The following is a 14,752-nucleotide window of genomic DNA, read 5'->3' as shown; positions in this document are numbered from 1 at the left end:
CCCTTATTTATTTCAGTGAAGTGTTAACTCTGGAACCTAGTTCCATTTTAAAATGGCAACTTTCACTGTTTCATGATATAGGTAAATGCGTGGTCTGCTGTGAGTGGAGCTTGGGAGAGTATCATTACACTTCCCCAAGTCTCAAACACTCATCATGATCATCACTGTTGTTTCTGATAGCATCCACGATGTGCTTGGTGCTATACTAACATGAAAGAAGGTGCAAGCCTTGCCCTGAAGAACATGCACTCAAAAGGTAGTTGAAACTTTATAACTGTCCCGACACTACTATTTCCTTCCTCCCTCATGCCAAGATATGTCTGTGAACTGATTGTTTTTTGTCTAGTCAGTTTCCTGCTATATTGTTATTTCAGTGCTCTGAGAGATTGATTTTCTAACAAGTTTTGTGTATACTTTTAGATGAACATTGCTACATGTCTGTTTAGATAGGCTTTGGTATAGTGCATAGGAAGTGTTCCTTGAACAGGTTTTTAAGTGGGCTCCATTGTACTACTCCAAAGGGTTTGCCACCATTTCATTTGAATGTATTTGCACACATTTTCATAGCTTCATCACCAACCAAGCATCTGTTAAAGTGAGCCTGGAAACAGTCACTCAGGTTCTTCACCCTGCAGTTCCATAAGAACAAGTTTATATTTTATATGAGCAGGCTTAAAACAGAGTCTTGTCATGGAAACTGTATAGCAACCTTAATTCCAGGGGCTACTTCTACTCTTGCAGTACTTTAGGTAGATCTGTTCTTCCCAGCCCTCTCCCCATAGAAATCCTACTGACGTCATTAGGGTCCAAAGTTTGTAATCAACATGCATCCCTTAAAGAGGCACAATCGATTTAAAAATCATGCTCCTGTTTGCCTGTTGTTACAGGTAACAAGAACTGAGCAGGAGATTTGTGTGAAAATAATCTCGGTATCTTTCGTTTTCCTTTATGCTTTTGATAGTGCTTTGTGTGTAGTCTAGTTTCACCGTTCCTCTCTATAGTCGGCTAGGCAGTTCCCCAGACATGTGGGTCTTTCGTACAGCAAAAAAGGGAACCAGACACAGAAAAACGTGATCACAGTGCTACAAATCGTCAAGGGGAGTTTGGCAGATACAGCATCTGACCCTTTTAATTCACTTTTTAAAAAATTGACTAGGTTTCATGTTGATTGTCCCTTTAACACGGCTCACTGAGATGGGGGTGGCTGATCCTGCAAACTGCTCCTCCTCTGAGGCTGAGAGGTGTAATTCCCAGCTCAAGTAGTGCACTGAAAAAGGCAGTGTGGCCACGGCGGCTCGGGCTAGCCACGTACTCAGGAGGTCAAGCAGGACTGTACTAGGGCGGCTAGATTCTGCCGTGGCCACACTGCTATTTTGACTGCGCTAGTTCAAGCAGAGCTAGCGCATGTGTGTCTCCTCAAATTGCAGCTGCAGCATAGCTGTAGCCTGGTCTGCCCCAGCAGGGTGGTGAAAAATGTGAAATTGACAGCCTCTGGAGACTGAAGTCTTACAGACACAGCGCAAGTGCAGTCTGGGAAGCAGTAGTGGCCTCTCCTCCACAAAGGAGAGAATGTTGGCGATTGGCATTAGTCTCCTTGTTCGGTTTCCTAATTGTGTTCTAGGAGGTGCTCCGATGCCACGATGATTTTGAAGAATTGGTGTGAGAACCAAGATAGTTTGTAATGCAGAGACCTGCTCCCTAAGAGCAGGACTTGGACTCATTACACATTGGTCACTAAACAAACAAGTATCAGCTGCTTGTGGCAGAATAAAATCACGTAAAGCCTGCATATGGACCAAACCCCAGAGCACACAGCCTTGTTCAGCAGTGATTACCGTCTGGGGAAACTGATTCTTTGGGGTTAGTGCTGGTAGGAGCATAGGCAGAAGTAGCCAGAGCAGGGACTGGGTAAAATAGGAGCCAGCTGGGACCACTCCAGACACAAAACTATGCAGGGGAGACTCTCCCATTCTGAGAAGGTGCCTCTCTCTATGTGGCCTTGGACAACAATGCAGAGAGGAACCGGCCAGAGACTCTGGCTGGTGGGAACAGATGCAGAAGCAGCCACAGCAGGGATCTTTGGACTTTCAGAGCTTCTTACAGTTTTGGCTGGACTTCCTCTGCCTTGTGCTGATTGGCTGTTTGCTCCAAGCGTCTCCCTCCCCCTTCTTGAGTCTCTTTATCTCTGCTTCACTCCACATCTGCCCCTCTGTCCCTTCATCTAACCCTGCCATGCCCCTCACATCCTCTTTCCCTTCAATGTCCCCTCTCCCTTCATTTTTCTTTCCATTTAGCTTATCCCCCCTTCTAACTAAGCCTCTCCCCAAAACACTGTGGAACTAACATAATGTTTGCTGTCGTTATTGATCACTCAGCGTGCAGTGCGTGTTCTACTCCTTTCCCCCGGCCTTGTATCAGTCTTGCCCATTTAGATTGTAAACTCTTGGAGGCAGGGACTATCTACTACTGAATGCACAGTACCCGGACAATGGAGCCCCATTCTTGGTTCGTCCTTAGGCTAGTTTTACAACGGACTGCATAAAAAGCACTAGCGAAGTCAGTACAAACTAAAATTTCATACAATTACTTGTTTATATTGCTCTATATACTATACACTGAAATGTATGTACAATATTTATATTCCACTTGATTTATTTTATAATGCTATGGTAAAAATGAGCAATTTTTCAGTGATAGTGGGCACTGACACTTTTGTATTTTGATGTCTGATTTTGCAAACAAGTAGTTTTTAAGTGAGGTGAAACTTGGGGATACGCAAGACAAATACGCAAGACTCCTGAAAGGGTCACGGTAGTCTGGAAAGGTTGAGAACTTCTAGCTTATTTCATTGGTGTGAAATTTTCTTCTCTGTGTGGGTACAGTGAGTAACATATGGGGCCCTGCAGGCCTGAATCCTTTCACAGACTTCCTTTATTGTGTGTCAGGTATATTAGCAGGGAAATAGTGTGACTAAGTTAGATGGGAGGGATCTCAGTAGGCGTTGAGCTTTCCTGAGAAGGCTGGGGGTGATCAATCTTTTGGCAGGTCACTGAATTCCTATCTCAGCAGATAAACTGGGCCATAAATGTTGGAGTCAACATTTTACAGCAACTGTTTAAAGCTGTCTCTTCCTTCTCTTGCAAAAGGCTTTACATAGCCTGTCACGTTGCACCCCATAATGCTTTATAGAAATATGCTTATGAGTGTAAATATGACATAACTGGAATATGTTTTATGCTAGATATGCCATGTAACATATCTCTGCAAAGGTTATGATCTACTGAATACAGTCATCCTATTTGTATGCATGTATAATTTTTATATCTGAAGTTATGAGCGTTGGCTCTGTGCTTGTATTTAAAGTGTTTGCTGTAGGAAGCACATAAGGCAGATTTGGTCAACATAGTGTGAAGGAATTATTCAAGTAATTGGGAGTACTTAACTAGCAATGGACTTTGGGAGACGCCAAACCACATCTGAGCTTTCCTGGGAATGTTCAAACTAACATGTAAACAATGGCATCGGCCTTCAAAAAGCTGAATCATTCATAGACATGGGACTTGCCCAGGTGGCTACAGACTCCATCTTGTTACTGTGATTTTGCACAGGAGATCAAAGGGGTTTCTGCCCACAAGAGAGAGAGTATAAAAGGCCCTGGAAACCCCTCCATTTGGTCTTCAGCTGGCTCAAAAGATAGCCTCTCCATCCCAGAGAGATGTCTGAAAGAAACTGGAACAAAGGACAGTAACTATGGGGGTGTGAGTGATTGCTGTACCCAGACTAGGAAGGAGTCTAGTCTGTGGAAAAAAGCTTATTGGAACATCTCTGAGGGTGAGATTTACTTGCATTTAGTTTCCTACTGTATTAGGCTTTGACTTGCGTGTTTTTGTTTTATTTTGCTTGGTAATGTACTTTGTTCTGTTTGTTATTACTTGGAACCACTTAAATCCTACTTTTTATATTTAATAAAATCATTTTTTACTTATTAATTAACCCAGAGCAAGTAATTAATATCTGAGGGAGCAAACATCTGTGCATATCTCTCTATCAGTGTTATAGAGTGCGAACAATTTATGAGTTCACCCTGTATAAGCTTTATACAGAGTAAAAATGGATTTATTTGGGGTTTGGATCCCATTGGGAACTGGGTATCTGGGTGCTAGAGACAGGAACACTTCTTAAGCTGTTTTCAGTTAAGCCTGCAGCTTTTGGGAGACGTGGTTCACACCTGGGTCTGTGTTTGCAGCAGGCTAGTGTGTCTGGCTCAACAAGACAGGGTACCGAAGTCCCAAGCTGCCAGGGAAAACGGGCTCAGAGGTAGTCTCAACACATCAGGTGGCAATGCCAAGCGGGTCTCTGTGACCCAACCCATCACGATAGCTACAGAGTTATCAATGGGTAGGGGAAGGGAACTTAGTTGTGTGTTGCAGGCAGTGGGAGAAATGCATCAGTTTGTTCTGAAGATGGCAATCCAGGCACTCTGGCTAATTAGAACAGTGGTTTTCAGACTGTGGTCCATGGACTGCTGGAGGTCCGCAGACTATGTCTAAGATTTCCAAAGGGGTCTGTACCTCGATTCAAAAATTTGTAGGGGTCTGCAGATGAAAAAAGGTTGAAAACCACTGAATTAGAACATTAGAAATAGTGCTGGTCAAAAAAACTTTCATCAACTTTTTTCCAGTAGGAAATTGAATCTTTGACTAAACTAATTTTTTTATGCAAAGTGCCAGCTTCCTTCAAATCTTTAGAGTTTGTTGTCCAAAAACTAAGTTTTAACTGGGGGGGAGAAACATTTTCTGACCAGCTCCATTTAGAAATCTAAGTGGAAGCTACCAACTAGTTCAGTTCCCTAATTTTAGATCGTGTAAAATTTCATAATTTAAGAGGAATAGAAATGTTGCCAGGTTTTATTCAATGGAACCAGCTTTAAAAATACATCTATTCCACATACAGGGCTTTTTGCAAGAGCTTGAGAACCAGCTAGTGAAACTGACTAGTCTAAATTTCACTATCCAAACTAAGAATAAAGTCCAAATGGCATAAGATAAACCTGATTTTTAAAACTTACATTTTAATAATAGAACAGATTCTGCAAATCCTTACTCATATACTTAACTTCCAACAGACAAGTATTGTCTCATTATTTCCTTGTTCTTTCGTGTCTGTTTCCATCTGTTGTCTCCTGTCTTATACTTTGATTGTAGGAACTGTCTTCTTGTTCTGTCTTTGTACAGCACCTAGCACAATGGGATCCTTGTCCATAACTAGGGCTGCAAGGTGCTCCAGTAATACAAATAATAATTAATTAATTCTGCTCGCTCAAATGGGACAGCTTGTGTGCTTAAAGCTAACCCAGTGCATATGTCTGCAGGATTGTCGCCTGTGGCCAGGTCTACACCAGAAACTTTTGCCAGGATGGTACCATCAGTCCGAGGTGTGATTATTATTATTATATATACTTTTTACACTGGCAAAGCCTTAGTGTAGATGCATTGATATTGCCGCAAGTGCTTTTGCTGGTCTATGTGTGCAGTGTTACTGGAGTTATGTTGGTTCCAGGAGAGAAGGTGGGTGAGGTAATATCTTTCATTGGACCAACTTCTGTTGGTGGGATAGTCCAGGTTTTGAGCTCACCCACCTTGTCTCTCTCAGGGTTCTGGTATATCTTATTTTAGCTCTGGGGACCGGTACAAGTTATACAGGCAAAAGCATTCTTTTTGCTGGTATAAGCTGTGTCTACACTAGAAGGTTTGCTAGTTCAACTATACTGGCAAAACTTTTCTTGTGTGGAATACCTATCTTAACATCTCCGGCCTAAGGAACTACAGTGCAGTCTTGACAATACCTCTTCAAGTGAGTGAGCTTCTTACACTTTGGTGTCTTCTTTATGGCGGTTACTGTTCTTGGAGTATAGGCTGCTTTATTATCTCTTTCCCCCCAACTCCCATGGTCTGGGGAGGAAATAGGTCATGCTGGGATGTGGCAGGAGGAGGTTGGGGGGACTCAAGTGGAGGTTTGATGTTGTTCAGTAAGTGCTTTGTTTATGTAGCTTCCAGTTTAGTGTGATGGGGGTAGCTGTTGGGATCTGTTCATTTTTAAGAGATGTATTTTCATAGTTGTCATGGGAGCGCTTTTATTTAATATAGTGTAAATTTGAATGAGTAAATGTATGCAGAAACTGCACTGATGTCAAATCTTCCTGAGCATGAGAAGTTTAATTATAGCTAGAGTGGATAGAATAATGGAAAATGCATTTGAATTATTATTCTGTGAATAGAATTCATAATGAATTATTCACAACGATTTGCTCACCTGGCTCCTATTGTGACTGCTGTATTCCATTTGAGAGGGCGTCCCTGTTTCTCACCATCTTTCTGCTTGGTGCCTACAGCATATCAATGGGTCTATCAATTACAGATAATTATGGCCAAATTTTGTAACAGAGCTCAGCACATTGGGCACTGAGCTCTCTTAAGGACTTAATCGTGTGAAAATGGGAGCTGCTTGCTGGATGCTGAACTCTCTTGAAAACACCCATAGCAGTTCTGAGTGCTCTAAGCTCATTTTTAAGTAAATGGTAAAAGCAGTTTCTGTTTATCCACAGATTTACGGCTCTCATCACTGTAGCCCTTCCAATTACCCTGTGGAGGACAATGTTCTCCTAGTTCCTTGCTCCAAACAGCAGGCTGAAACTTTTATTGTAAGTGAACCTATACAAAGGCTGTTCTTATGAGAAACCCTGGGCAAAGAGTGGCCCAGACCACTAGCACAGCCACCCAGTAACTGTGGTCCATGGTAGACTTGCTGGTCGTCCACAGCTGGTGTTGGCTGTTTCTGCTTGTCTTCAATTGTTAGATCTTACTAAAAGCAGTAAATAAATGCTTTACTTTCCCATATAAGTTAACAGATGTAGTTGACAGATGGATTGCAAATGAGAGAGGAAGTGCCCAGGAGACATTCTCTCTCCCTTAAGGTGTGGTACCCACTATGGAAAGTTTGAGATTCTTCTTCAAGCACAGTGCTGCAACATCTGGGTTGCAAACGCTGCAGGGAAATACTGATCTGTTTCAAAGTGTTAGTTTCCATTGCAACATCTTAAGAGGTTTTGTTTGGTCCTGGGTTGTGTTAAAAGGCTGTTCGTGCAGAACTCAACCTGACCTGTTGGTGTCCACTTATTTACTTCTCATTTGCTCTGTTAAAAGTCTGAAGGTGACATTGTATACATATATTTTATCTTGTTTAATGCTCTGTGGGGTTTCTTGCACCTTCCCCTGAAACATCTGGTGCTGACCACTGTCAAAGACAGTAATTGCCTTACTGGATCAGTACTGTGGTCCATCTAGTCTAGTATCCTGTGTTCCAAAAGTTAGAGTGTAACTGACTGAATGCATCCCTGGTAAGTGGGTCTATTACTAATGCCACAGCATTTTAAGCAAGTAAATGTTATTCGGTATTGTTAGGCATACTGGTTTCCTGCAAGATATTCTAAGTGCCTCATTCTTTCCCATGGGAAAGTCAACACATTTGTATTCATCCTAAGTCTTCCATCAGAAGGTGTGGCCTGCTCCCGCTCCCTACATGGAAGTGGCAATAGCTTTGGCCCAGGAGGCTCACACATTTCAGGGGATCTGCCAGAGCTATTTGTAGGGGAAGCCCCAGGCCTCCTGCCCTCTGCCCATCTGCACAGCTCCCTCTTACGGTGCACCCCCAGGAAGGACCCACGGCATACACCTATCACTCCCACTCCCTTGCCTCCCAGCTGGGATTTACTGGTTCAGATTCCCAGCCTTAAAGCTTTCCCGTTCATCTTTAATTGGGCTCCCCCCAGCACTGTTCGCTATTAACTGGCAGCATGGTGCCTCTTGCAGTTCTTTCAGGTTGCCCCTGTGCTCGACAGCAAAGCAGAAATCCCTGGTGTTGCCGCCTGCTCTGCAGTTCTTCTGTAGGCAGGCAGCGCAGCGGGTGATGACCCTGCTTCCTTTGCTCCCGGTGTAACAGGGGCAGAGGCAGGAGGCGGGCCCAGCACACGGTGGAAATAATGGAGGGATTTGTGCCAAAGAGAAAAGCAAGATAAGATTTCAATGGGTGGAACAAACAGTGAATGAGCACGCAGCCAGCAGGGAGTAAATGAAAGCCCTGAGCGCTGTTCCATGGCCCGTGTGAAATGAGGTGGGTGTTCTCAGCCCAGTTCTTAATTGACAGGTGTCTGTGTCACAGTGGGTTCCCTCTTTGACATTCCTGGCAGAGAACACCACACTCCATGAAAGGGCCATGGAGCCTGAACTCACTCCCCAAGGGCACCCCTCCAGATTAGGCTTCTGGGGATCAGTGGCTGAGTGTTGTGGAACCCCTGGGACTGCGCTTGCCCTGCTTTGCCCAAAGAGGAGGGATGGCTCTGTGCTGGAGCAGGGGCCTAGGAGTCAGGATTCTGTTCCAAACTCTGCCATAGACTTGCTGTGGGACACTGAGCGAGTCACTTCTCTCGTGGTGCCTCAGTTTCCCATTTTAGGATGGAGCTATTTCCACACCGCACAAAAGTGAGAAGCTATATTGATTATTTGTGACGTGCCCAGATACTAAGGTGAGGGGGACATACAAATATCTTGACAGAGCCATGGAAAAGCTCCTAGATATGGAGTGGGGGTTGGAAATCCAGTCAGACAATCCCTGAGAACAAAGCAGAGATCACCAAACTCATTTGCATCATGCTCTAAGTAAATTTTTGCACCTAGACTCCAGAGGTGGAGGCCAGGGCTCACCATTACCTAACTCCCTGCTTCCTTCTTTCTGGGCTGTCTTGTCCCCAGAAGATTCTCCAAGTCCTGGATAGAGCCCTGAAGATGCTCCCAGCCTCAATATCCTCTAACAGAGTCAGGGGGATGTTGCACAGGAGGACTCACTTATCCCCCGGCCAGCTAAGGGGCAAAATCATGACACTTGGCTGAAAGTTAGTATATGTGCCAAGAATCTCAGTGCTTTATACTCCCTATTTTGCAGATGGGAAACTGAGGCAGAGTGAGGGGAAGCGACTTTGCCAATGTCACACAGCAAAGTCTATGGCAGATTAAGGGCTGGTTTCACTTTTCCAAAGGGACTGAGTAACATAACTTTTGTTAAAGCCACTGAGTCTGACAGGTGCCCAGCACCTTGGAAAATCGGGCCCTACAGAGGCCTGCCTTTAAAAGCTCAGATTGTTCAGTAGCAGCTTCTGGGCTCTGAGCACTTCTGAAAATCTAGTCCGGGGCTGAGCTGGGAATTGAACCCAGGCCCAGGGTCTCCACCACATGACCAGACTTCCGCTGTCCCTGCCCAAAGTAACCCTGGACTGAAATAGCAGGGAAGGGTATTTCCAAGAGTATTTCCCCAGGTGCGGAAACTTTCTGGTTGAGGGATGCTGGTGAAGAGTGGCCCTGTTGCTGAGTGAATGGAATGGCCCCAGTGCTGTTATGACAACAGCCCCATTGCCTGACACATTAAATGAAGCTCTAGGCGGCCACCACATACTTTAACTCTCAGAATTTGCATAGCACACTATCTTCAAAGCACTGTGCAGCACTAGCTGCCTCTTTTACCCCTTCTGTGAGGAAAGTCAATATCGCTGTCCCCATTTTACAGACTGGGGGGGGCGGAGGCTGAGCCATACAGAGGGCACACGATGTCTGTGGCAGAGCTGCGGGGCCAAGTCAGGAGTCCTTGGGTGTCAGGTCTGCCCTGGTTTTGGCGCACCCGGCCTATGAGTAAGTTCATCACAAGGCATTTCCTGTCAGGACTAAGGTGCAGTGGCAGGGCTGGGCCTGGAGGGAATGTGATGCACAAGCCAGTGCAGTCTCTCTCTTGCATTCATGAGCATGAATAATACCTTGCTGAGTCTGCGGGAGGGGAGAATATAATACGTCTTGTAGTAAGGGTCAACTCACGTGGCTGCACATGAGCTTCGTGTCAGTCCTTTGCTAACCATCCTTAACCCTTTCAGTGCCTTATGAACCCTTTCAGTGCCTTATGAACTTTGCCCACACGAGCAGAGAATATATGGACTCTTCAGCATATACCCTGGTGTTCCACTGATGCTGACGGACTTGAGATCAGTGCCCCAGCTCCTCCCGCATGGACGGACAGCACTTGTAAGGTTAATCTGCCAGCATTTACTTGCCCAAATCATTGTAAGCAGGGAAAACATGATTATAGAGCCACATGACATTAGTACACAATGGCTCTGAAATGAGCCAGATTGAATTAAGCCTCCTAATGGCATCGCATCCAAAGTAAATAACAAAAAAACAGATCCACCGGTGAGTGACAGGTCTATCAGTCAAATCCTATTAGCAGAGCAGGAAGATGGGGTTAGCCAGTAATAGGAGAAGCATAGTCATTAAATCAGATGTATTGGCAGGGGTGCAGACGGTTTCAGAACTGGGAAGTGTGTGAGTACTGTGGGGTGTCCCTGTGCTGAGCATAAAGTGTGAGCTGCCTAGATTGGCCATTAAACCTGGTGTTGTGTGGTGTGTGTTTAATTCCCAGGAATAAATATATGACAGGAGTGCTCTGTTTCTCTCTCTCAATAGTTAATAGATAAGGTGCTAGTTGGTGGTGCTCGAGAGTATATAACATGGTTCCTGCTTTGTATAGGGCCAAGAAAACGTGTGTGCTGCACACAGCTTTCTCTGTGCAGCTCCCGACATCAAGCTTTCAACAGCATCAGGACCTCCAAAGCGCTTTGCAGATATTAGTGAATCCTCCAACACCTCTGTGAGGTCCAAAAGGAACACGGTTCCCATCTCTGATGGGGAAACTGAGGCTCAGAAGAGTTAAGTGATTTAGTCAATATCAGTGAGTGGCAAAATCGGGAATAGAACAGAACCCAGGAGTCTGGCTTGAATACCTGATTATATCTCCCTTCATTCCAGTGAGACCTGCTTGGGTGACTTGAGGGCAGACTGTGTCAGTAGCAAACTGGCACACTAAGAAAATATCACATTGAGTTTAAATATAAAGAGAAATCTGCAAAGCTTTAGGCCATATCTCAACACCAGGTTGTCACACTGGATCAGTTACATCATGATAATTTGTGTTGGAAGAGCGGGTGGCCTAGTGCCTAATGCACAGGAATGAGAATGAACTCTGGCGTTCTAGTCTCCTGATGCCATCTTCTTCTGTGTCTCTGGGTAAAGCACTGAAGTGCCTGACTACAAAACTCCTGAGGACAGAAAGGGCTGAAGTTGGAGAGATGTGGGTACTGTTATCCCCATTTTACAGATGGGGAAACTGACCTGGAGAGATGAAAGGCCCTGCAAAAATACTAGACCGCAAAAGCAGCCAGGTTGAGGTTCCTGATTATCCCTTGGTTCAGATTTGTAGTGTAGAGAAAACCTAACTGGGTCACATAACTGGACTAAGGCCTTGGCCATGGCCGAGGTTGTAGCAGGTCAGAGAACATGCCTATGGTCCTGTCTATACTACAAACTTTGACTATGTTGTGATCCTCTTCTCAGACTGGAGGGCTTTAGTAGGGGTCTGAACCCTTCATGCGTATTTTCTAAAATGAGGATAAGAACCTCCTGGCATTCCCTGCCTCTCTGCGCAGTTATGAGAACTAGCTGTTGTCTACACTGGACTTTTGTCGGTAAAACGTTTGTCGTTCAGGGGTGTGAAAAAAACACTCCACCGAACGATAAAAGTTTTACTGACGAAAAGCGCCAGAGTGAACAGCGCTTTGTCAGCGGGAGAGCTCTCCTGTCAACAAAGCTACTGCCGCTCATTGGGGGTGGATGTTTTTTGTTGGCAGGAGAGCTCTCTCCTGCCGACAAAGAATGGCTACACTGCCCCTTTTAGTGGCACAGCTGTATCGGCACAGATGTGTCGCTAAAAGGTGCATAGTGTAGGCATAGCCCTAAGCAATGTCTGCATAGTGCTCTGAACAGAAGTGTTAAGCATTGCTGTTCTCTAGCAGAGCACAGAGGTCCTGTTGCTCATGTGTGTACATTGCAGGGTTATTTCCCTAATCTCTCCCCTTTTGATAAAGGGGTTGCAGGGAGGAAAGTGACTAGTCCAAACTGGGCACCTTCCTGCTTGTACTGTTGCTCTGGGAATAGCCAGTGTTGCAATCTCTCCTCTCTGCAGGGTCAAAGATTGTTATTGCCCTATTAGCCTCATGAGTGTTCTGTATTTTACAGCTCTGGTTTCCCTTAATGATCACGTCCCCTGCCAAGGAACATGATGGGATACAAGTAGCTGGTGCGTCTCTGCCCCTAGGGAGGAAGTTATTATGAACCTGCTAGCTCAGTGACATGTGGCTGGGAAGAGCATAAGGCTGCAGAAGCTAAAAAACTAAACCACAGCAAACAAGCGTAGGACATCACAACTTCAGTGTAAATGACTTGAAATGTTCCCCATACTGGCCATCAGCTGATATTTGATGAGACCCTTCTGTACTTATTTTGTGGCCACTGCTGTTACCATGTGTGAGGTCAGTTCCTAAATTTTTCTCCTTTTGAAAATTTGCCCTGGTTAGATGGTTTACAAATATTTTTGGAAGCTTTCCTTTAGCAAAAGGAACCTTGCTTAAAAAACTGACAATACTTGTAGAAAGAGGTGGGATTTTAACATACTCATCAGTAGTCCTCTTAAAATCCTGTGATGTCCTTCAGGCATACAGGGACCTGTGTGAAGTACCAAAAGCTATACCTCCATCTTGCAGACCTGCCAGGACTTCCCAAAGCGATGATTGATTTTGGGTGCCTCAGCTCTTGTATCCCAAATCCGTGACTCCTGTCAGAGGCCTGAATTTCAGAGCGTGGGTGCTCACATTGTCTGGAAGTTAGGCTCTTTTGCATCAAGATGGGAGCAAAAATGATCTTTTGGAAAAAATCGGCCCTAGTGCACAGTGAAACCTGCACTCAGGTATGGTGCAGTGAAATAGAATGCGAGTTCCAAACTGTTCTGAAGCAGATCTGTGCAGTTTACAATCCCAAGTACAGGAGAACTCCTATTTTATGAACCAGTTTGGATCAAGGAATTCATAAAACTGAACATCGGAAAATTACAGTGGGTCTGGGGCATAAGTCGCAGTTTGGTGCGCTGCATCACTGTCTTGTCCTTAAAATTGCTGCAAAGAGATTTCCAAGGCAGTGAAGGCATCAACATGTGAAGGGTTGACATTGACATCACTTTTGTTATGTGATTATTTTATTTCATTTTTGTCTGGAAAAATTATCCATATAGTTGGTGGTTCATATGGTTGGTGTTCATAAAACTGAGGTTCTACTCTATGGTAAAGCTTCCATTTAGAGTAAAGTTAGTGAAAAACTGTCTGTGTACGAGTGCCCTCTACTGGCTAGAGTCAGGCAGCACAATGTTATATGTGCTGTATTAACTCTCCTTTAGCTCAAGTGCCAGGGGCATGTGCTTTTGCAGCCCGTGGACCAGAGTTCTAGCCCCACTGTTGCCACGATGTTCCCAGTTGCCAGAGCACAGCATAGTGACAACCTGGAATGGGTAGGTGGCCATGGCTTTGTCTCAATCTACAATCATGTTTCTTTGTGACCAGGAGTCGGTTAGAGCTGAGGGTGAACAATGTATCCAGGATTGGTAAACTGAAGTTCCTTTCTTCCTATTGTTCTCGCTTGCAGTGTGTTACTTGCTGAAGAACAATATCAGCCCGGACCTGTGCAATGAAGATGGACTCACTGCCCTGCATCAGGTGAGGCCTTGAGCTACCCTCCCCATCCTAGGCTGCTTGTTACCATGTGTTCATCTTCCATGGTGCGGGCGCACCAGTGTGTCTGTGCAAGGCCATCTGTGAGTGCACCTCACAGAGACAAGGGAGGGTTCCCTTCCCACGTGTATTTAGCTTGTTTTCCCATAAAACACCTGAAGTCTTCACATGTTGCAGCATCCTGTCCTCTGGGGCTAAGCTGAGCTCAGAGCCCCTCTCCCTACCCCCCAAACTTTCATTAGGGAGGAGCTCATGCAAAACTTAGGACTTGAGGCCCAGATACAAAAAGCAGCACCTCTGCAGCTCCCCGTGAGGCTAGGCTGTCAGCTCTTAAAGGCAAGCTGACTTGACTCTCCCACAAGGCTGAGCTACTCCCTGGTTTTGAAATGGGTTTGGTTCAATCAGTGCACTAGCTGTTTAGGTAAATTGCTGCAGCCTTCTTGTGTGGAGACTCATACATTGATTTAAGGCACTGTGATGCTCCTCAAAGGTACCCAGCATTGTGAAGCACCTTGTCCTTGTCTATACTTGCCTGGGTCAGCTCCCTGACAGCCTCGGCCCCAAGCAGCACAAGCATTCCCCTCTCAGCCCACATGGGCTCTGCTGTCCCTCTGCAGGTAAGCAACAGACGCCCTGGAGCATCCCCGGGCATGTCCAGACACTTATCCACCAGACAATCACAGAATCACCAGGCTCGCTGTCCCTAAAAGGAACAGTACAGCACAGCTTATGAGTTCACCGTAGTCACCGATCCGCTTAGCACACAGCACTTTTTTATAGAGAAAACAAATAAAAGTTTATGGAACAAAGAGTTAAGATTCGTGCAGTACAAACAGAAATATTGGGAACACAGGGCTAAATTCAAACACAGAGTTACATGTTAAACAAAATCCTACCACGCGTTCTCGAGTCTGAAGTCAACTAACAAGATGCCCTCTTGTCTAATAAGGTACCACTTATCCCAAAGTCCTTCTCACTGTGTTTTTCAACCGGATGGCTGTGACCCTTTTTTTCACGAGGTCAAGCCCACCAGCAGCTTTG

At 45.1% G+C, this 14,752-nt stretch overlaps 1 protein-coding gene across 2 annotated transcripts in view; it reads left to right on the top strand.

Annotated features, from left to right (window-relative positions):
- PPP1R16B (protein phosphatase 1 regulatory subunit 16B) overlaps positions 1 to 14,752 on the top strand; it is a 102,705-nt gene that overhangs the window by 63,415 nt on the left and 24,538 nt on the right. For both annotated transcript variants that reach the window (XM_037915876.2, XM_043527025.1), the window contains exon 3: positions 13,626 to 13,696. In XM_037915876.2, the coding sequence (XP_037771804.1) occupies positions 13,626 to 13,696 (71 nt within the window). The remainder of the gene's footprint in view (positions 1 to 13,625; positions 13,697 to 14,752) is intronic.

The sequence above is a fragment of the Chelonia mydas genome, chromosome 13 (assembly GCF_015237465.2).
Source record: "Chelonia mydas isolate rCheMyd1 chromosome 13, rCheMyd1.pri.v2, whole genome shotgun sequence".
NCBI lineage: Eukaryota > Metazoa > Chordata > Testudines > Cheloniidae > Chelonia > Chelonia mydas.
Note: the sequence above shows the minus strand (reverse complement) of the source record. Positions and strands in the feature narration are given on the sequence as shown.